Here is a 22,315-nt window from a genome sequence, read left to right on the forward strand (position 1 = left end):
CACAATTTACACTGCAAGCACTGAAATGTGGTTGCAGATGTTCTAAATAAGACTCTCAAATGTGCTGATTTTTCGAAAAGTTGTGAAATAATTGCATAATGTTTTGACCACTACCACTGTTCGCACAACCAACATGCATAATGAGGATGGATGGCACCGAATGGTTTTCCTGTTAAAGCAAATTTTTCGTGAACTTTTGTTGTTTTTAATTATTTCACTTTTATTCAACATCCTTGTTTAAATACATTAAAGCGCCACCCGGATTGAAATAAATTTGTTTTTTTCTTTTTCCCCTCGTCGCAGGATAAAAATAAAACCAAAACATTGGTGTTAAGCCAACCACTTTTTTTCAAATTCATGAGTTGACATTGTGTACATGTTATGTTAGATTATATGCAGGATTGCATAACTAATAGGAGTAAATTACATTCAAAACGATATGTTAACGATTGGTTATTGGGTACATTGCTTTGTCGCTATTTCGTACAGCTCTGGATTTGTTTCGGAATCAGGGATTCCTACACTCTTGATGGCATCAATTTCACCCGGTCTTATTTTCTCAAGCATCCATCTTATCACCAGTAGTATTAATTATTTAATTATCCCTTTGAATTCAACTCACAAAGTTGAACGCGGTAAATCTTATTATTACCATAAAATATCATACATTATATCTGTGAATTCAATTCACAAACTTTTTTGATATTTAGTGCTAAACTTATTATTGCTTTGAAGAAACGTTACAGAATGTTGAAAATTGTTTCGGTAATGATACTCTAAAGAAATAAACCGTTTGTGAGTGACATAATCGCTTCAAAAACGATCGTGAGTCCATCGACCGCCAAGACGTGGGTTTATGAGTAAGACACGCAATCCAGACATCAAGTGAGTGAGTGGAGAGCTCCGAATGAACCAAGACCAAAAAACCACGTAATTTTCAGTCAAAAAAGAAAGCGATGCTCACTATTTTTATAGACTTTAACAGTATTATATACCACGAATATTTGGCACAAGGTCAGATGTAGTATTATTAATAGAGGTGGGAAACTATCGATAGTCGGCACCATCGATAGCGGCGATAGTTTTTTACCAAACCATCGATAGTGCCTCGATAGTGCCATCGATAGTGCCTCGATAGTGACCTACATAAAACAACTAAAATTAATTTTTCAAAAACATAGTTTAATGTTTTTAATTATTTATATGTACATACTAGCATCACCCAGTGGGCTTCGCACCACCATACATAAAATGTTTTTTTTATATCGCAAGAAATTTTTCATATTAAGTTTTCTTTATAGAACTCGTAAAATCTTTAAACAGTTGAATTAGTTGATTTTTTTCATTCTTTCTAAAGATGTCACAATAGCCTTTTCTGTACTTTTTTAAAATTTGATTGTGGTGGTCACCTATATACAGGTAAGGTGAAAGAGCCGATAAAAACTTGTAATTAAACTTTGATTCTTTAATTTCCATTTCAATTTTTTACGCTAAATAAATTATGCTAAAATAAATAAAGTTAAAAATGTTTTTCCAGTTCCTTGAATGCTCCAGTTTTTATTATATTTTCGCCCAAAATTAATATTAACATAATACACTTACAACCACAACAGTACAACAGAAACGCTCATAAGCGGCTGTGTATTTGTTATTGTTTTTCCCATACAGGCATTTCGTATGAGAGGAAACCATTACTCACATAAAATATCATAACTCAGGAACGGCTGCACCGATTTCAATCAAACTTCACACAAACCACCTCCTCAAAGATAGAAAAGAACTCTAAAATTTTTGTGTCAATCGGTTTGGCGGTTCTTGAGTTATAAGATTACCAAGGAAATGTAGTATATAACGACAACTTGAAATAACTCAGGATCAGAAGTGTGGTTAGGAATTTCAGCTGATATATGGCTATCGATTTGATCCGGAGTTATTTTATGTACCAGCCAAATTAGTATATGTGCGTGCGGCAATCCCCTTTTCTGCCATTCGATGGAGTACATATGGCAACGCACCTCCCCAAATACATATAATTTCACAATTAAATCCATAAGTGCTTTACATTTTTGCCGAAATGGATACTCATGTGGTTCAAACACATCCTAGGGTTATCCAGGTCCACGTTTTGGTCTATATCTCGAGACCCTAGTTACGGAGGGGCATTAAAAATACTCTATACTATAGAATCATCAGCAGCTTCCATTTGCTACCCATATTGTACAAACAAATCCTAGGGTTACACGGGTCCACGTTTTGGCCTATATCCCAAGAACCTAGTCACGGAACGGTATGAAAAATACTCTATACTATAGAAATCATCAGCAGCTTCCATTTGATACCCATATTGTACAAACACATCCTAGGGTTACCCGGGTCCACGTTTTGGATTATATCTCGAGACCCTAGTCACGGAACGGTATGAAAAATACTCTATACTATAGAAATCATCAACAGCTTCCATTTGCTACCCATATTGTACAAACACATCCTAGGGTTACCCGGGTCCACGTTTTGGATTATATCTCGAGACCCTAGTCACGGAACGGTATGAAAAATACTCTATACTATAGAAATCATCAACAGCTCCCATTTGCTACCCATATTGTACGAACACATCCTTAAGTTATCGGGGTCCACATTTTGGGCGATATCTCGAGACTCTAGTCACGGAGTGGCATCAAAAATACTCTATACTATAGAATCATCAACAGCTTCCATTTGCTACCCATATTGTACAAACACATCCTAGGGTTACCCGGGTTCACGTTTTGGCCTATTTCTCGAGACCCTGGTATCCGATTCTTAAAATTTTAAAACACAAACCATCTACTGAATAGTCCAAACAAAGCCTAAAAATTTGGTTTGGATAGGAGAGCCCGTTCTTGAGTTATAAGATTACCAAGGAAATGTAACTTCTTTTTATATATATAGATATATGTTTTACGTCGCTTATTCGGTGGTTTCCGAGGAAGTAAGCGAAAGATTTTGGTTTAAAAATAACAAAATGTTCACATTCTCCTCCTTTAGACGTGTTCTGCGGTCTGATACTATTTGCCCTGCCTTGCTGAATACCCGCTCTGACTGGACAGAAGTGGCCGGAATGCAAAAGTATTTTAACATCAACGTTTTTATTGCAGGAAAGTCCGTCTGGTTAACCTAAGAAAAATATTAATGAGAACAAATTAGTTTTTGGATATTGATATTTAAAATTTTATAATTTACTTTCATCCATAATAAGGGATCAACATCTTGTTGGCTTAAGGGCCTTTCCAAATACTGCCTCTTCGCAATGATAGCATCCGATCGCGTGTTTCTAGCCATGGAACGGGCTTTGTTCCCAATGTAGTCGAAAAGCGGGTCCTTATTTGTTGAGATGGGTTCCACATTTGTGTCATTTGAACTATCTTTGTTCATTAAAGCCGTCAACTCGTTTTCGAAACAATGTGCAGCTTGTTCGGCATTTGACATATGTTGAAACCCAATCTTTTTAAATCGGGGATCTAAAATTGTCGCCATTCTCGTCGCAGTTTTTTTTTCATATGGCGATAAACGTTTTACGATTGAATCTAATAAAACAGTGACCATTTTTTGTCCAACTTCAGTGTGCACATCCGAAGAAATAATATGCGTTTTACGAATAAGTACATCTGTCAAGGGAATTATAAGCGAAATCGTAGCATATTTCCCACCAGATATTCTTTTGCTAACTTCTTCAAATACTGTAAGAATTTTTTCCATGTCCTTCAAAACATCAATTTCCTCCGCTTGAAATGGGAGTGGTGCATTGGATGTAGACAATAGTACTACTGCAATTTCATCATGGGTCGCCAGTATTCGTTGAATCATATAAAAGAAACTATTCCATCTAGTTGGAGTTTCTTGTAAAAGTGAATACCCAAACTTTTCTTGCGCCATCTTAAACTTTTCATTAGCAATAGTGCTTTTTTTGAAAAATTTTACAATTGCTTTACATTTTGAAATTATTGCCATTGTTTTTTCGTCATCGTCGAAATTTAGACCGTCTTGAACAACCAAATTTAACGTGTGAGCAAAGCAGGGAATGTTACGAATCTTTAACAGCTCGCAAGCTTTGATCATGGAGCTGGCATTGTCCGTGACAATACACTCAGTTTTGTCAAACAAACCCCAAGAATTTAAAACTTCTTGCAAAGTATTCGCAATATTTTGAGCTGAATGGTTCGTGGCATCCAATAGCTTTCTTGTTGCCAATGAAGCTGTTTTAAGAGTGAACTCATGAATAAAGTGGCTAGTCACTGTTAAAAAACTTATGTTGGCACGTGACGACCATATGTCACACGTAACAGCAACACTAGAAACTTCTTCTAGAATGGTTGAAAGCTTTGCCGAAGTTTTTTTAAATAAATCCATCATCAGCACACTTTGTAAATGACGGCGACTTGGCAGCTTGTACCTGGCATCCATAATTTTGCTGTACTTGATGAATCCACGATCCTCTACTATGCTATACGGTTGTACGTCCAAGGCAACCATCTCCGCTAAAGTTTTATCAATAATTTTTTTTCGCGATGAGTTGGAATCGTACAGGACAGAGTTTTTAATGTATGAATCTAAAGATCTCATACTTGATCGGCAGCTGCTGCTGGTGGATAATATGCTGTCGCCCTGATCTCCATAATTAGCGGAGTTCCTTTCATCGTCCCTTAAACTAGGATGAAACCGTTTCAGGTGATCCCGCAAGTTGGACGTATTTCCGCTTGTCTTGTACTCCTTTTCACAATTTAAGCACTTCGCAAATTTTTTATCATCTGATCTTTTAAAGTAATTCCACACATCAGATATTTTTGTTTTCTTTTTCAATTTATGGCTAGATGTTGTAGCCGCAGAGCTCTTTTCCGATTCCGATGAGCTGCAATCGCATGTTTCTTTCGAATTGCGGCGTTTGCCTATTATAAAACACACATATTAATAGTTGCTTTGAAATTGCTTCAACTACTCTTATTTTTATTACCCATTTGGAGAAAGCGATCCATTTCTTTAAAATTATGTTTTTGTTTTGTAATTGAAAGCAAGAAAATTTTTCACCAGCCAAGCGACGCCACTTTTTCAAAACGCGGAATTTATTTCACAACTATTGGTGACACTATCGAGGCACTATCGATACACTATCGGTACTGCATGACCATCGATAGTGAGTCGACTCGATAGTGCTCAACCATCGATAGTGTCGATAGTGCCATCGATAGTTTCCCACCTCTAATTATTAAGGGTTATTATTTGGGTGTTGTGCGACATTTACGTGAATCAATTTGTCACAAAAAAGAACGGATTTGTGGGAAAACCACCATGGTAATGCACCGTCGCGCAGTGCCATTATTATCATCCCTGCGATTCTTTTTCTGTTTGATAGAGTCTAAAAATCACTACGCGGAACGCGTTTAAATAAGCAGAAGTAAGCAATGGACAATAGGGTGGTTCGAATTCCAACAAATTTTTCAAATCAAATTCTAATAGTGCGGAAAAGTTGCTATGGAGTAACACAAGTATTTTGGTAAAAAAAAAATTGAAATCGGTTAATATCTTCTGTTCGCGCAACTCACTTAAAGTTTTGAAAATTTTGTCGAAAAATGCATATTTCCTAATTTTTTTAGAATTATGTTTTAAATGTCGTTTTCCAAAGTTTTACTTATTATTATGTTTAAATTTAATTATTTATAAGGATTAGTTTGTATTTAAGCAGTTTATTCATGCATTCTATAAGGCTTTTCACGCTTAGCTTTCCCCAGGATCAACGACGAGGACGTGGGGAAAAATCTGATCCCACTTTTTTTTTTGTTTTTTTTTATATTTTATAATTTTTTTTTGTTTTTTTTTAATATTTTATGTTTTTTTTTGTTTTTTTTTATATTTTATAATTTTTTTTTGTTTTTTTTAATATTTTATGTTTTTTTAAATATTTTTTTTTTGTTTTTTAAATTTTTTGTTTGCTACTATCATTAAAAAAATTTACGATCGTGAAGATTTGTACAGTGAACTCTCTTTATGCGTTAATTACAAACTGGGATTTGTGATCAAATTTAGGCAAACTAGAACGAGAAAATAAAGTTGACCGTATGTGACCATCCCTATTTTGATAACCACATACCTTGTTCGACGCTTCAGTGACAAGCTTAACAGTTCGCTCTACCGCTTGAGTGTGGCATGGAAAGCTTGACAAGTTCCATTGAGAGATAGATGGTTGGTTATCAATGGAAGATAACAGATCTGCATTTAAGACATTTCTTAGTACTGGAGGAGGTGATAGTATTGTAGAAGACCAGTCGATCATTTCATAGTAATTAGTGGCATTAAAGTTCAGTTTTGGCAAAATGAATGAGCGCACCGAATTCTTCGCAGTAGAAGTTGTCTCTCTGGCTTTTAAAATCCTTTGTACCCCAATCTTACGTACATTCCGATTTTCATCTGTGACCATAGATAAAAGCAAATTTTCAGGATGCGCGAAATAAGCATTGTGTTGTATCACAGGATCAACTATTCTCAGAAGATGTTCTGGTAAGTACCGAGAATTTTTAATCATAGTGAAGACATGTCTCGCACCATCTGCAATTGAATCGTTCAGTTTTATTTGAAACCACATAGGTAAATACACTTTCATTATAAACGTAACTATGTGAACTAAGTTTCCAGAAGGGTCTTCACTTGATATGTATAATCTCAACGTTCTGTTTCCTAGAGTGAGCCAACGCGCGTGGGAGAGTTTTCCTGGATCTCGCAGAGACAGATCAGATGAACAATTACCTAAATGAATAGCTTGCCCAATGTCGTAAAGATATTTTTGATCTTTACTCAAATTGTCTCTGCATGTGACTTGTACTAAATCACACTCAATTTTATTGAAATTAACAACAGGCAAGTGTTCAACGCCCTGAAGTTGTTTTCCGATTGTACCTGAAAATGAACTCGGTCCACTTGTTTTTCCATCAAAATGTTGAAATACGTGTCGCAAAGGTAATTCATTTGCATGAAGCAAGCATATATTCCACTGAATTGGTCTGTTCAAGTATAATTCAATACGCCTAATAATACCACCTCTCCAGCCTGTATTAGTTGCTGTGCCATCACAACCAACTAGGAGAAGTTCACTAAAATCAAATTCCATTTCATTTAAGTGAGATATCATACTTTCAGTGATACCTTTGCTTGTACCAGAAATAGGCGTTACATGAGTTATATATTGAGAACCAGGTTCCATTATAATAGAGACATGTTCTTCCTTGCGTGTTTTGCGATAACGCTTGGAGCCTACTTCCTCCTGGTATAAGGTCTCATCTTTTCTCCCATCAAAATAAAGGGATGTAAGGGCTTCGGACATAGTTTAAGGTTCCTGTTGCAAGGCTTTTTTGATTTTAGATTTCTCCCTTCTGATTTTATTTTTATCTATAACAAAAGTCAAGTCTGTATCAGTAACGATTTGTAGGTCTTTCAGAACTGACGTCGCAATTGCAGCGGTTGCTCTTTCCGAAACACCAAATCGGTCACTAATTACTGCAGTTTCAGGAAGATTAATGCGCATTTGTGAGGTAGAAGGCTTTTGAAGGTATGATGTTGATGGGCTGAGAGCGAATGTTGGATCTTTGACATGTTCTTGTACTTCAGGCGAACGATTCTCAACGAACTCTTCAATGTTGTCATCCAAATCATCTGAAAAACGTTTGGCATTGTCAACAGAAGAAGTGTAAGTACTAGAGGATGTCATTTTATGTTTCGTTTTTTCATTTCTTTCAGCTCGACGAGTAAGTTTTGCAGTTTCAAGTACATCTATAGAGCCAATCTTTCCGACTCTGGCAGTTCTTTGATCGAAAAGAAATTTACGTTCTATGACAGGAATTTTACGATCTTTTTCACATCCACAGTCAATAGAAATAGGGTTTGGACAAATACATAATGACAAAGGTTTACCGCAGTTACAGTCATTTGACATTTGACATTTGCATGAAGAAATGTCAAAAATTTTCTCTGCTTCGGTCTTGAATATTTCATGAGCTTTCTGAAGCTTAGGATTTTCTTTATCTCTTTTGTAAGACTTTCTTTTTTTCCAATATTTTGCATGATATGCAGTGATCATTTGTTCAACCCTGGTTTGAGAAACTGTAGGGATAGATGCTGTCATATAAAGCATCTTAATTTTCTGAGCTACCACATTCGCTATTTCTGAAAAAGCAATTTTCTGTGAAGGTAATTCTGTTGATGATGACATTACGTATCTTTGTTCAAAACAACAAAGAATAACGTCAGCATAAGAGGGCAGATTTGTTAAAGAAAAATCCTTAGGAGCGCCAAATATTGGACAAACATGATCTTTCCGAGAAATATGAAACCGGGGTTTTTTTGTTTTTTCACTCATTTTAAGCAAAAGTAAATATACTACAACTACTGAATAACAATTAAAGAAAGTGATATAGCTTGGTAATAATTCGTAAAAAGTGCCAGTAAAAGTCAATATTATTTGACTTTTGAATATCGCGTACAAGAGTCACAGTCTCACTCTTTCACCTCCACTGGATCTTAAAAAATAATTGTCTCAAACAACATAAAGTTAATTATTATGAAAAAACTAACAATCTGACAGCATAAGTAACAAAATATTAATAAAAAATAACAATTAAATCTTACTTTCAAAAAGTTCAGAAAATGCACTATTTTCGAAAAAATTTTCAAAACTTTAAGTGAGTTGCGCGAACAGAAGATATTAACCGATTTCAATTTTTTTTTTACCAAAATACTTGTGTTACTCCATAGCAACTTTTCCGCACTATTAGAATTTGATTTGAAAAATTTGTTGGAATTCGAACCACCCTAATGGACAAATCGAAGACGTCTTTTTGTTGGCTATACCGAAAATAGAGTTCCAGAAATGGTTAGAGAACTGATCAAACGCCGCCATAAGTGCATTACAGTTGTTGGGCAGTACTTTGAAGGCGATAATATGATTTGTGATGAATAAACATGTATTTTAAATCTTTTAAATATATTCCCGGAACTTTTGGATCAAGGGTATTTTGAATATGAATTCAATCGGACCATTAATACGGTTTTTAGTGATAACTCGACTCTAGTGGGAAATTTCTTGCATACAGACCTTGTCCTTATAACCATAAAATCAATGAGGTAAAATATTTATCTATTCTAAATTTACAGTCATACATACCTATATGTATGAGCTAAATAATTTTTATTTATAAGATGTGGAGTGAAGATTGCGAATAACTAACTAAATAATATGTCTCGTAAATTTTCCTTCATGTTCTAGCAATAGCTTATTAATGTTTCCAGTGCTTGTCTCTCTCAGAAGATTGAGATTGCGCCAAAGACTTCGTGTTGGAGTGTGTCGATGTTTTGACATTCTACCAATATGTGTATTATCGATGCAACCTCATCACAAAATAGGTATTTGCTAGGAGGGACACGTAGAAAAATATGCCCATGTGTTAAAATGATGTGTCCGAAGCGTAGACGAATGAAAGGCTTTGGAATCTTGGAAATCTTTGGAAAAGGAATGTCAGCGGGAAGATTGAGGTTTGTTCTGGGACTGTTCTTTTACATCTGTTTGGTTTGGTTTGTGGAATGGTGTATTGAGCTGCAGATCGTATAACTCTCACAACTTTTGGTGACTCTTGGCTTATGTTAGAGGCAACTAGAGAGGCCGCATTGATTTTGTCGCAGATGTGATCAAATTTCATCCCGAGGAAAAGGTGTGATGAGTCGAAAAGTGAGTGGGCGAACCATCATTTAGGCATATGAAGTTAGATAAGATTAATGCATCTTCGATTTTTTGTCCCCTAGCATTCGGGTAATCACAGAACCCCAAATAGTGCTTCACGCATTGAGGTCGCCTCCAATGATGCATTTAGTGCTGAATTGGTTAAGAAGTTGTGAAAAATCCGGTGTCGAGAAGATTTCTTTAGGATGAATATATGAACATGCAAACTACTGCTAGCTTGGTCGCAGCATTTATTTCAATTGCTATTGCTGAGAAATTCGTTTGAATAGGTGAAGGCTTGTGTGGGTTATTTCTTTTTACTATATTAATATTGCAATTCCTTGCTTTTTGCTAGTGATCTGAGGTAGGTTATAGACATTACCTATGTAAATTTTTGGAGTATAAACAGTTTGATATTAAGGTATATAAGTTTCAGTTAAAAAAATTATAGAAGGGGAATAATGTTTAATGAGTATTTCAAGTTGGTAATAGTTATTGAGATAACCATTCATGTTCCATTGCAAGATTATTTATTTACTTATTTAAAAAAAATGACTGAAAGAGTAAATCTTATAAGCTAATTGTAACATAAAGCGATAGCGTCGAGGCCTTACGCTTAGACTGTGTGTATGGAGTATTGTGTCTTAAATTCTATGGTATAGGTTGGTTATTTTAAGGAATTTGGTTATTAAAAATATTGAATCGGAGGTTGGAGAAGATAGATGCGTTATTGCATTTGAGTTGCTGAAGATTTGCCTTCTGCGGGCGGTCTTACGTCTTAGTTGCGCGTGCATGTAGATGGGTTGGTGTTGGCCATGAAATGTCCATGTGTAGTCTTTGTATGCCCTAGACGAAGACGCCCGAACTTTATGACGGCTAGTCGGGTCACCCTATTTTTATTATATCTTATAAAGTCCGTTATGTGGGTTTTTGTATGGTTTACCTGTTGCTACCAGTCATTTGTTAAGTTCCATGTATGGTGATGTTTGTTATCGAAATGTTTTTCTATATGTTTTTTAATGTCGGTTAAGTTGAAGTTATCTGTCATTAGTGTTGGTGTTTGATGTGCTTGTTTGGCGATGTAGTCAGCGAATTCATTTTCGGTTATGTTGGCGTGTCCCGGCACCCAAATTAGTTTGATTTTTGGGTATTTCGCTATCATAATGTTTCTAATGGTGGTTGGATAGTGATCTTAGTTATATAAGTTTGCTGTTGAGTTGATGCCGAGAGGGGATCAGAACATATTGCGAAGTTTTTGGTTTTGCTCTTTATTGTGTTTATAGCTTCACATATGGCTATAATTTCTGCAAGATTGATAACATGTTAAACAGCACGAAATATAGAATGTGGAAGATAGTGTAAGAATGAATACATACACACGTACTCGTATGTGACTACTTTTGTTATTCTGCAAGCAGAGCGCAGGTAGTCTCATACAGAGAGAAATGTATGTAACCATTACATTTCGAAGTCACTATGGTGATCACAAGGTGGATTTAATAAGGTGACAGCATTCACCCAGCTGAATTTTTCGCCGTAGGTATGGCTTATGTCAAAATGATATGCTTTGTTTGTATGTATTGGTATGTCTACATTCGTATGTTTACATTTGCTTGCTGATTTTGACATGATGCTTGCACCAAACGCAACAACAAATACATGTAGGGTTTTACTTATATGTGTTTGCTGCCACCTGTAATAAATTCGCCTTGGGTGATCAGCAATGTCCTCTGGCTCAGCCTGTACTGTTGTATTGGTTGTTGTTGTGGTCGAGGTAGAAGCGCGTAAACAAGCGATAGATTTGTTGGAGTTTGCAAGATAGTGAGAGGTGAGGTGGAAATATTTGATAATTTTTTAGGTTGATTTCTTGTTTTGTCATTTTCAGAAGGTTTTTTTTATTGGGGAGGCTAATGTGGAACTGTTTTTAGTGGGTGTGTGAGCATATAGAGAAATGATTTTTGAAAATGATGTGAAAGAAGTGTTGGTGGAGTTTTGAGTTATGTATTTATTCGTTGCTTCACGCATGCTGCATTTTTCTATTGCTTTTATTCTTAGAATACAACCATGGTCATATAAATAGCACATTTAGACTTTAAAAGCAAAGAGTTGAATAATTATTTTTTATTGGGAAAAAAGCATCATAAAAAATAAAATACTTATTTACTTCCATTTTAAAACAAACAAAAAATGGTCAAAAAGAATTTCAGTTCTGATTTAATTTACGAGGACGTTGATCACTCACATAAATAGCACATCCTAAAAAATTCCAAATAAAAACAAAAATAGTGAAGAAATCAGATAGTCAAATAATATTGTTTTACCAGATTCGTATTTTGTACTGTATCCACCGTTTGTGATTACTTCTTCAAGGCGTCGCTCCAAGCTTTCTGTTTGATATGTCGTTTTGAGAGGAGTGGTTTTTTTCTGCTTATGCGGCCAAACAGCTGGGCTTCTTGTAGACCAGATTCTTGGTTTATTTCAAGCATTATTTGCCGTGCCGACTTAAAAGGGTCTGCTTTGCTCTTGCGTATTATAGCTCTATCCACAATAACATCAGTTTTTCGCAGCTTTAGTTTTATTTCCGTTTGTTTTCTTAGATAGGATGAATCTTTCTTAACTAAATTAAGAGCATTATAAACCATTTTCCGATAGCACATCATCATTTCAGCTATTTCTATATTACGGTATATTAGATGTTTTCCACGTCCTATTTTTAGTAATTACTTTAAAAGTTTATTTAAAAAACAAAAAGTTATACTAAAAATCGCTGACACAATATTAAAGTCTTACTCTCCGCTGCACAAGTTAAAATGTGCTATTTTTGTGTCCACTTCAAAACAGCAATAAGCATAAATAAAAAAGAACGCAAAAAATTCCATCGAAAAGCGGTAAATTCCTCGCATAAATGCAAGCTTAATAACGATAATAAATGTAAACAAAGAAATTCATTTGATCAAAGCAGAGTTCGTACTATAAACTTAACTTTACTTATAAGGCTGTATCTTTAGTTTGTATAAATTTGGAGCAGGTGAAAGAATGGCAAGAGAGTTCGCCTGAGCAATTCGCGCACATGGCTCTTGAGCATTCGCTGTCGACGTGAGGGGGGAGACTGCAATTAACGCATGTATGCCCGAGCTTTTGACTGCGCATCGGATTGGGGTAATTGGGACGGGCTGACATTTTTCGCTAGACTACATCAATTTTCTCAGGTAACTTATATGTTTCAAAGGTGAGAAGCATTGCGCCTGTTGGGTTTAAGACTGATTCAACTCATTTTTGGAATTTATACACTGCGCGTACTCCATAATTTTCTAGGCCTTCAATAATTTGTTTTTAAACAAATGTATAAGAAACTAGCCTTAACCCGCGGCTCCGCTCGCGTGAAAGAAGATGGTTGTAGAGCAACATATTTTGTAGGAATCAAGAAATGTCGAATGATGGAATTTGCACTTTTTATTAACATTTTAAATATTTGAAATTATAAATGTAAAATATGAAAGTATTAAAGTTTTGACGTCATTTCACAGCATGCAAATAATACTCTTAGTATTTTTTTAACGCAAAAATGGCTACCTTCTATCTTATTTCAATGCATTCTGGTAAACAACGTTGTTTGTTGTATTATTCGGTGCATAAAGATACAGATTTCGAGGGTTCCCGACTCTCGAGCAGGCAACATATAATTGACCGTGTGAGAAGCATGAGGGATCCAAGTGGATTCCTGCGACGGTTAAAGATTGCCCCTGCGCCTTATTTATCGTCATCGCAAAAGCAAGACGAACTGGAAACTGTAGTCGTTTGAACTCGAAAGGCATATCCGATGGAATTAATGGGATGCGAGGAATAAAAACATCTTCTCCTGCCGATTGCCCAGAGAGAATCGTCGCCTCAATAATGTTTGGGTGTAAATTTTTAACGATAAGTCTAGTTCCATTGCATAACTTAGGTGGTCTCAAATTTCTGAGCATCATTATTGGCGATCCTATTTTTAAATATAATAGATGAGACGGCATTCCCGATGGTTCTAACGAATTCAGAAATTCCACCGGGTAATTTACAGCTTGGTCTTGATCAACGACGGTATCAATAGACTTGTAGGTTGTCACAGCTCCTGGTAAATTGTTTTGAATCGTTATATTGAGGTTAGTTACTTGATCATTTCGTGGCGCTAAGATCGCTCTTTCTCGAAGCCACTGATGAGATTTGTAATTCACTTCAATGTCGTGGAAGACGCTATTAACGACATCGGCTGCCGATTCGGCCAAATTGCAAAAATTGTCCGGAAATGTCACTGAGTAATTGCCTGGTGTATTCATAAATCTCCCTTCTCCAATTTGCAAAAGCTGGTCCGAAAATTCACGTGAAGCTTCATCGCCTTGCAGTCTAACGCGCATGTTAGTTGACAGTGTTAGTTTTGTGACTCGCCTCCACAAATATGAAGATTTCAAACACGCATTCAGTTCGTCCGCTGCCGTTCCTCTTTGAATTACAGGAAGAGTTTGACGAAAATCCCCGGCTAGCAACAAAAGAGCTCCTCCCATTGTCGTCTCTTTTCCTCTCAGATCTTGTAGAGTCCTATCTAGAGCTTCCAAAGCTTTTTTGTGTGCCATTGTGCATTCATCCCATATTATAATTTTGCACGTTTTTAAAACTTTCGCTTGTCCAGAATTTTTTCGGATGTTGCAAATTGGTGTATCGCTCGCAGAAAGATTAAGTGGTAATTTCAAAGCAGAGTGAGCCGTTCTTCCTCCTGCCAAGAGAGTAGCTGCAATTCCTGATGATGCGACTGCGAGCGCAATGTGACCTGTTTTCCTCACTTCGGCAAGTATGAGGTTAATAAGGAAGGTTTTGCCAGTTCCTCCTGGTGAGTCAAGGAAAAAAATACCTCCTTCTCCATCAGACATCTTTTGAATTATTTTGTTGAATGCTGTTCGTTGGTCATCGACTAAAAGTGGTTCATTCGTCTCAACGAATTGGAGTAATTCGTTCTGATCGTAATTTGTTTCACGTACAATATCAGTATCTGCAATATCTACGTCATCTCGTGGGGGCGATGTGAGTCCTAATTGTTTGAGCGGTTTGTTGATAATTGATAAACACGTATCTTCAATGTCTATGAGAGCTTTGTTGTAAATAATATCAGATGGCTGTAAATCTGGATTGTTAGCTGATCTGCGCATTTGAAGTAGATAATCATCACTAAGAGAATCACGATGCTTATCCCACAAAGCCGTGGGATCTGATGGGGCACACGTTGTCAAAATGATTGCAAATAGTAGACGCATTTGGTTGGGCATGGATATGATGGACGCTTCTGACAGTGCTGTATCCCAGTGATGATCGTCTTCCAGAAGACCGAGTTTTTGGCATGCTTGTCGATATGTAGGGCAAACTTCACCTTCGACTGTACGTAAGTTTTCAAACGACGTTGGTCCTTTAACAACATGCAGAAGCATCCTCAAGTAGAAACATTCAGCATTGTTGGGGTGTACTGTGTACACTCGGCCTAAAGAATCACTCTTCCGAGCCGTTGTTCCTTGGACTGCAACACCTTGTTTTCTTTGAAAAAATAGTTTTCTCGACGCATTCCACGTGTAGTATTGCGGAACTTCGGGATACAATAATGTTTTAGCAAACGGATCATCTGAGCATAATTTAAAGAAAGCTGTGAGGGTAGTATTCGGTGGATCAGCTGCTAGCTGTGCCGCATTTTGAGCTGTGAATGTAACTCGCTGGCCGTTTTCCAGGTGCACAGCGAGGTGGACAACAGTTGGATGACGATCGTGGATAGAAAAGCCTAAAATCCTCCAAACCGCTTCGTTGCTGGAAATATATCGGCCCATTTGAAATTGTGTGATTTCATCATTTTCATTAATGACACTGAAAATTGCCATATCGCTGCCTTTGTTTACGTACTTGCAAATGTATTTGATTGACTTAACGGAGTTACAATATTCAACGTTTATGTGTGCTTGAAACATTTTTGAAAGCAAAGGAGTATATGGTACGACCCATCTATTGTCTATTTCTATTTCTGTTTGTTTAACCTTCACGACTGCAACATGGCCCCCGTCTTCTGGTCTTTTTCTTCGATACGTTGGGTAGCCATCTTGTCCAGTTTGGGTTTCGAGCAAAAAAGCATGTGGATATCTCTTTGTGCATTTTCCATCTTTCATACACGGTGACGTAGGGTTATATATTCCGCATGGACCGTGAATCATACTTTTGGTGATTATTTGAAACAAAAGAGGGTCTTCTTCCTTATCTGGTATTTCTGCTGAAATGATCTTGTCTATTTGTTGTGGATGGATTTTTTCTTTTAGCCATATGAGTATATGTGCATGAGGCAAACCTCTTTTTTGCCACTCTATTGAATACATAAAGCAACGAACTTCACCGTAAATATTATATTTGACTATCGCATCCATCAACTTTGAAAGCTTCTGTTTAAATATTCTAGCAGTCAAATCGTGTCTGTCTGAAGCAGTTTGTCCTGGGAGCAATAGGGATTCAATCTCAGTCCATTTCGGATTACAAGTGAAGGTGCTAAATAAATCGGGGCGTCCATAATTCCGAACATATGTCATAGCATCTTGGGTATATTCGTGCATATGTCTGGGGCTGCCGGTAAAAGAAGAAGGTAATATTACCATCTGACCAATATCTTCTGCATTTCTATCTCTCGATATCGCATCCCGAAGGTGGACGTACTCCTCTGCTCGTAGTTTTTTCTGATTCAATCTGAGAAATAAAAGCCGCTCGCTTTCAATCTTGGCATACATATCGACCAAAAACTGTTGAAACAGTCGTCCACAACGTAACAAATGATTATGCCCCTCTCGTATCATTATACGGTACGCGTAAAAATTCATTGCTGAGACTTTCTTATTTGTTGGCGCATGTGTCACGGAGTCGATTTGATGTACATTGAAATTATATCCGTCTTCCCCTTCCCAAAACAGGAATGGGTATTGAAGAGCGTCATATGATCGGTGTGTTTCTGATATTCGCTGCAATACTTTGCTTCTTTTGTGGAGAACAATATCTCTTTTGTCAAACTCATTACCGACGATAATTATTGCAACTTCGTTTGATGTTGGAGCATTAAAGCGTCTTTCATGCTCTCCTGCTGGCGTTTTATCAGCTCTAATAACGATTTTATATTCATCGCTCGGCATAATTTCTAGGGCGTTTTTGAACATTCGTACTAAATTGTTTTTATCGTGTAGCATCGCTTGTAATGCTCCAACAATTTCTCGATCAACACCTGGAATATTAACACTTCGTTGATCAGTCTGAACGTCGTTGTTGCCTGTAAAATATATTTGCAAAAATTTAGGATCTTGATCAGGATCAGGTAACAATGACCCTGCTTGATGATAAACTTGTCCCTGAATTTTGAATGTTGGCATGAACCCTGCTTCTGTCACTACATTGGTGGCCCCGAAAGATGTCATTTGAAAGCAACTGTTGTACTTGCGAATGTTCTGCAGAAACAATTTAGACTTGTCAGTCGTTCCGGACGTCAAACTCAAAAGTGGTTCCGGTGGTTTTTCGAGTGATGGCAGAGACACTTTTCCACTGCAGCAACACATACCTGCTGTTTCGTTTTTAAATTTCCGAGCATGACAATGAGAACAAATCACGTCCATATAACCAGTGTTAATTTTTGGATGTAAACTGTAGTCCACAGTATGATCGTAAGTAAATGCTTTATTGTGCAAGTCAAAATTCAAACCTCTACGCGATGCAAGTTGTGCTGCACGGTCATTTTCCATTCGAATATTGCGATGCTGTTCAGTTTCATTATTTCTAAATTCTCTTCTTCGCTCTCGATCCTGATAAAGTCTATCTTCATGCTCTTCTTCTGTTTCATTTCTTGTCAAATCCATCCACATGTCTCGCATGTCTGAAAGTCGATTTTCGCGATGTTCTTCAGTCTCAGCGTCTCTTAAACGCTCCATTCGTTTTGCTGCAGGAGTTTTTCTTGATAATGAAGGTTTTCTTTTTCGAGGCATTCTACAAAAAATTACGTAATTATTTACCTTTCAAACTATCGAACACGAATTTCCGTGACGTTTTATTTGACAGCAAACGATTTATAAAACAAAAACACATCAATGATATCATTATATATATGTATGTATTTTTTTTCGAATTCATAAATATAATTAATGATGTGTGTAAGTTTGGTTTAATTCGGTGCAAAGACACGGCGGGTCCACGTTTTGGCATATATTTAGAGACCTTAGTGATCAATAGGTATGAAAATGACCCCGTATTAAAGTACTTATCAACAGCTTTCATTTGATACCCATATTGTACATACACAACCAAAGGTTACCCGGGTCCACGTTTTGAGCTATATCTCGAGACCCCAGTCACGGAGCGACATGAAAAATACTCTGTACTAAAGCATTCACCAACAGCTTCCATTTGATATCCATATTGTACAAACATATCCTAGGGTTACCCGGGTCCACGTTTTGGCCTATATCTCGAGACCCTAGTCACGGAACGGTATGCAAAATAGTCTATACTATAGAAATCATCAACAGCTTCCATTTGCTACCCATATTGTACATATACGTCCGAAGGTTACCCGGGTCCACGTTTTGACCTATATCTCGAGACCCTATCTACCAATAGATATTCAAACTATACGGAAACCATCTTCAATACCTACTTAACAATGTGTGTAAGTTTGGTTTAATTCGTTTTAAAGACACGGCGGGTCCACGTTTTGGCATATATTTCGAGACCCTAGTCATCAATAGGTATGAAAATTAACCCGTATTAAAGCACTTAACCACAGCTTTCATTTGATATCCATATTGTACAAACATATTCTAGGGTCCACGTTTTGGTCTCTATCTCGAGACCCTAGTCACGGAGCGGATGGAAATACTCTGAACTAAAGCATTCACCAACAGCTTCCATTTGATACCCATATTGTACATACACATCGCCAGGTTACCCGGGTCCACGTTTTGACCTATATCTCGAGACCGTATCTACCAATAGGTATCTAAACTATACGGAAACCATCTTCAATACCTCCTTAACAATGTTTGTAAGTTTGGTTTAATTCGGTGCAAAGACACGGCGGGTCCACGTTTTGGCATATATTTCCAGACCTTAGTGATCAATAGGTATGAAAATGACCCCGTATTAAAGTACTTATCAACAGCTTTCATTTGATACCCATATTGTACATACACAACCAAAGGTTACCCGGGTCCACGTTTTGACCATTTTGCCGGCAATTATTCGAATTTTTCTCACCTTTTAAACCTTCCCTAGACCTCCACGAATAATTCAAGACCAAGACAAGATAAATCCGTTCAGCCATTCTCGAGTTATAAGCGAACATAGGGACAGATTTTCACATTTATATATATTTTATTTATTTTTTTATATATATAGACTAGCCTTAACCCGCGGCTCCGCTCGCGTGAAAGAAGATGGTTGTAGAGCAACATATTTTGTAGGAATCAAGAAATGTCGAATGATGGAATTTGCACTTTTTATTAACATTTTAAATATTTGAAATTATAAATGTAAAATATGAAAGTATTAAAGTTTTGACGTCATTTCACAGCATGCAAATAATACTCTTAGTATTTTTTTAACGCAAAAATGGCTACCTTCTATCTTATTTCAATGCATTCTGGTAAACAACGTTGTTTGTTGTATTATTCGGTGCATAAAGATACAGATTTCGAGGGTTCCCGACTCTCGAGCAGGCAACATATAATTGACCGTGTGAGAAGCATGAGGGATCCAAGTGGATTCCTGCGACGGTTAAAGATTGCCCCTGCGCCTTATTTATCGTCATCGCAAAAGCAAGACGAACTGGAAACTGTAGTCGTTTGAACTCGAAAGGCATATCCGATGGAATTAATGGGATGCGAGGAATAAAAACATCTTCTCCTGCCGATTGCCCAGAGAGAATCGTCGCCTCAATAATGTTTGGGTGTAAATTTTTAACGATAAGTCTAGTTCCATTGCATAACTTAGGTGGTCTCAAATTTCTGAGCATCATTATTGGCGATCCTATTTTTAAATATAATAGATGAGACGGCATTCCCGATGGTTCTAACGAATTCAGAAATTCCACCGGGTAATTTACAGCTTGGTCTTGATCAACGACGGTATCAATAGACTTGTAGGTTGTCACAGCTCCTGGTAAATTGTTTTGAATCGTTATATTGAGGTTAGTTACTTGATCATTTCGTGGCGCTAAGATCGCTCTTTCTCGAAGCCACTGATGAGATTTGTAATTCACTTCAATGTCGTGGAAGACGCTATTAACGACATCGGCTGCCGATTCGGCCAAATTGCAAAAATTGTCCGGAAATGTCACTGAGTAATTGCCTGGTGTATTCATAAATCTCCCTTCTCCAATTTGCAAAAGCTGGTCCGAAAATTCACGTGAAGCTTCATCGCCTTGCAGTCTAACGCGCATGTTAGTTGACAGTGTTAGTTTTGTGACTCGCCTCCACAAATATGAAGATTTCAAACACGCATTCAGTTCGTCCGCTGCCGTTCCTTTTTGAATTACAGGAAGAGTTTGACGAAAATCCCCGGCTAGCAACAAAAGAGCTCCTCCCATTGTCGTCTCTTTTCCTCTCAGATCTTGTAGAGTCCTATCTAGAGCTTCCAAAGCTTTTTTGTGTGCCATTGTGCATTCATCCCATATTATAATTTTGCACGTTTTTAAAACTTTCGCTTGTCCAGAATTTTTTCGGATGTTGCAAATTGGTGTATCGCTCGCAGAAAGATTAAGTGGTAATTTCAAAGCAGAGTGAGCCGTTCTTCCTCCTGCCAAGAGAGTAGCTGCAATTCCTGATGATGCGACTGCGAGCGCAATGTGACCTGTTTTCTTCACTTCGGCAAGTATGAGGTTAATAAGGAAGGTTTTGCCAGTTCCTCCTGATGAGTCAAGGAAAAAAATACCTCCTTCTCCATCAGACATCTTTTGAATTATTTTGTTGAATGCTGTTCGTTGGTCATCGACTAAAAGTGGTTCATTCGTCTCAACGAATTGGAGTAATTCGTTCTGATCGTAATTTGTTTCACGTACAATATCAGTATCTGCAATATCTACGTCATCTCGTGGGGGCGATGTGAGTCCTAATTGTTTGAGCGGTTTGTTGATAATTGATAAACACGTATCTTCAATGTCTATGAGAGCTTTGTTGTAAATAATATCAGATGGCTGTAAATCTGGATTGTTAGCTGATCTGCGCATTTGAAGTAGATAATCATCACTAAGAGAATCACGATGCTTATCCCACAAAGCCGTGGGATCTGATGGGGCACACGTTGTCAAAATGATTGCAAATAGTAGACGCATTTGGTTGGGCATGGATATGATGGACGCTTCTGACAGTGCTGTATCCCAGTGATGATCGTCTTCCAGAAGACCGAGTTTTTGGCATGCTTGTCGATATGTAGGGCAAACTTCACCTTCGACTGTACGTAAGTTTTCAAACGACGTTGGTCCTTTAACAACATGCAGAAGCATCCTCAAGTAGAAACATTCAGCATTGTTGGGGTGTACTGTGTACACTCGGCCTAAAGAATCACTCTTCCGAGCCGTTGTTCCTTGGACTGCAACACCTTGTTTTCTTTGAAAAAATAGTTTTCTCGACGCATTCCACGTGTAGTATTGCGGAACTTCGGGATACAATAATGTTTTAGCAAACGGATCATCTGAGCATAATTTAAAGAAAGCTGTGAGGGTAGTATTCGGTGGATCAGCTGCTAGCTGTGCCGCATTTTGAGCTGTGAATGTAACTCGCTGGCCGTTTTCCAGGTGCACAGCGAGGTGGACAACAGTTGGATGACGATCGTGGATAGAAAAGCCTAAAATCCTCCAAACCGCTTCGTTGCTGGAAATATATCGGCCCATTTGAAATTGTGTGATTTCATCATTTTCATTAATGACACTGAAAATTGCCATATCGCTGCCTTTGTTTACGTACTTGCAAATGTATTTGATTGACTTAACGGAGTTACAATATTCAACGTTTATGTGTGCTTGAAACATTTTTGAAAGCAAAGGAGTATATGGTACGACCCATCTATTGTCTATTTCTATTTCTGTTTGTTTAACCTTCACGACTGCAACATGGCCCCCGTCTTCTGGTCTTTTTCTTCGATACGTTGGGTAGCCATCTTGTCCAGTTTGGGTTTCGAGCAAAAAAGCATGTGGATATCTCTTTGTGCATTTTCCATCTTTCATACACGGTGACGTAGGGTTATATATTCCGCATGGACCGTGAATCATACTTTTGGTGATTATTTGAAACAAAAGAGGGTCTTCTTCCTTATCTGGTATTTCTGCTGAAATGATCTTGTCTATTTGTTGTGGATGGATTTTTTCTTTTAGCCATATGAGTATATGTGCATGAGGCAAACCTCTTTTTTGCCACTCTATTGAATACATAAAGCAACGAACTTCACCGTAAATATTATATTTGACTATCGCATCCATCAACTTTGAAAGCTTCTGTTTAAATATTCTAGCAGTCAAATCGTGTCTGTCTGAAGCAGTTTGTCCTGGGAGCA

The 22,315-nt window shown here is 37.3% G+C and overlaps 2 protein-coding genes across 2 annotated transcripts; both read right to left on the reverse strand.

Annotated features, from left to right (window-relative positions):
* Positions 1-2,940: 2,940 nt before the first annotated feature.
* On the reverse strand, positions 2,941-5,241 carry LOC128869570 (E3 SUMO-protein ligase ZBED1-like). Its single transcript, XM_054112145.1, has 2 exons — positions 3,223-5,241; positions 2,941-3,156 (listed from the first exon to the last, which is right to left on the reverse strand). Exons 1-2 carry the CDS (start codon positions 4,600-4,602, stop codon positions 2,950-2,952), a joined length of 1,587 nt encoding a protein of 528 aa, XP_053968120.1. The 5' UTR covers positions 4,603-5,241; the 3' UTR covers positions 2,941-2,949.
* Positions 5,242-5,907: 666 nt separating this feature from the next.
* Positions 5,908-7,663, reverse strand: LOC128869571 (uncharacterized). Its single transcript, XM_054112146.1, has 2 exons — positions 6,125-7,663; positions 5,908-6,065 (listed from the first exon to the last, which is right to left on the reverse strand). The coding sequence occupies exons 1-2, from the start codon at positions 7,349-7,351 to the stop codon at positions 6,057-6,059; spliced, it is 1,236 nt and encodes a 411-aa protein (XP_053968121.1). The 5' UTR covers positions 7,352-7,663; the 3' UTR covers positions 5,908-6,056.
* Between the last annotated feature and the right edge of the window lie 14,652 nt (positions 7,664-22,315).

This window comes from Anastrepha ludens, chromosome X (assembly GCF_028408465.1).
Source record: "Anastrepha ludens isolate Willacy chromosome X, idAnaLude1.1, whole genome shotgun sequence".
Classification (NCBI taxonomy): domain Eukaryota; kingdom Metazoa; phylum Arthropoda; class Insecta; order Diptera; family Tephritidae; genus Anastrepha; species Anastrepha ludens.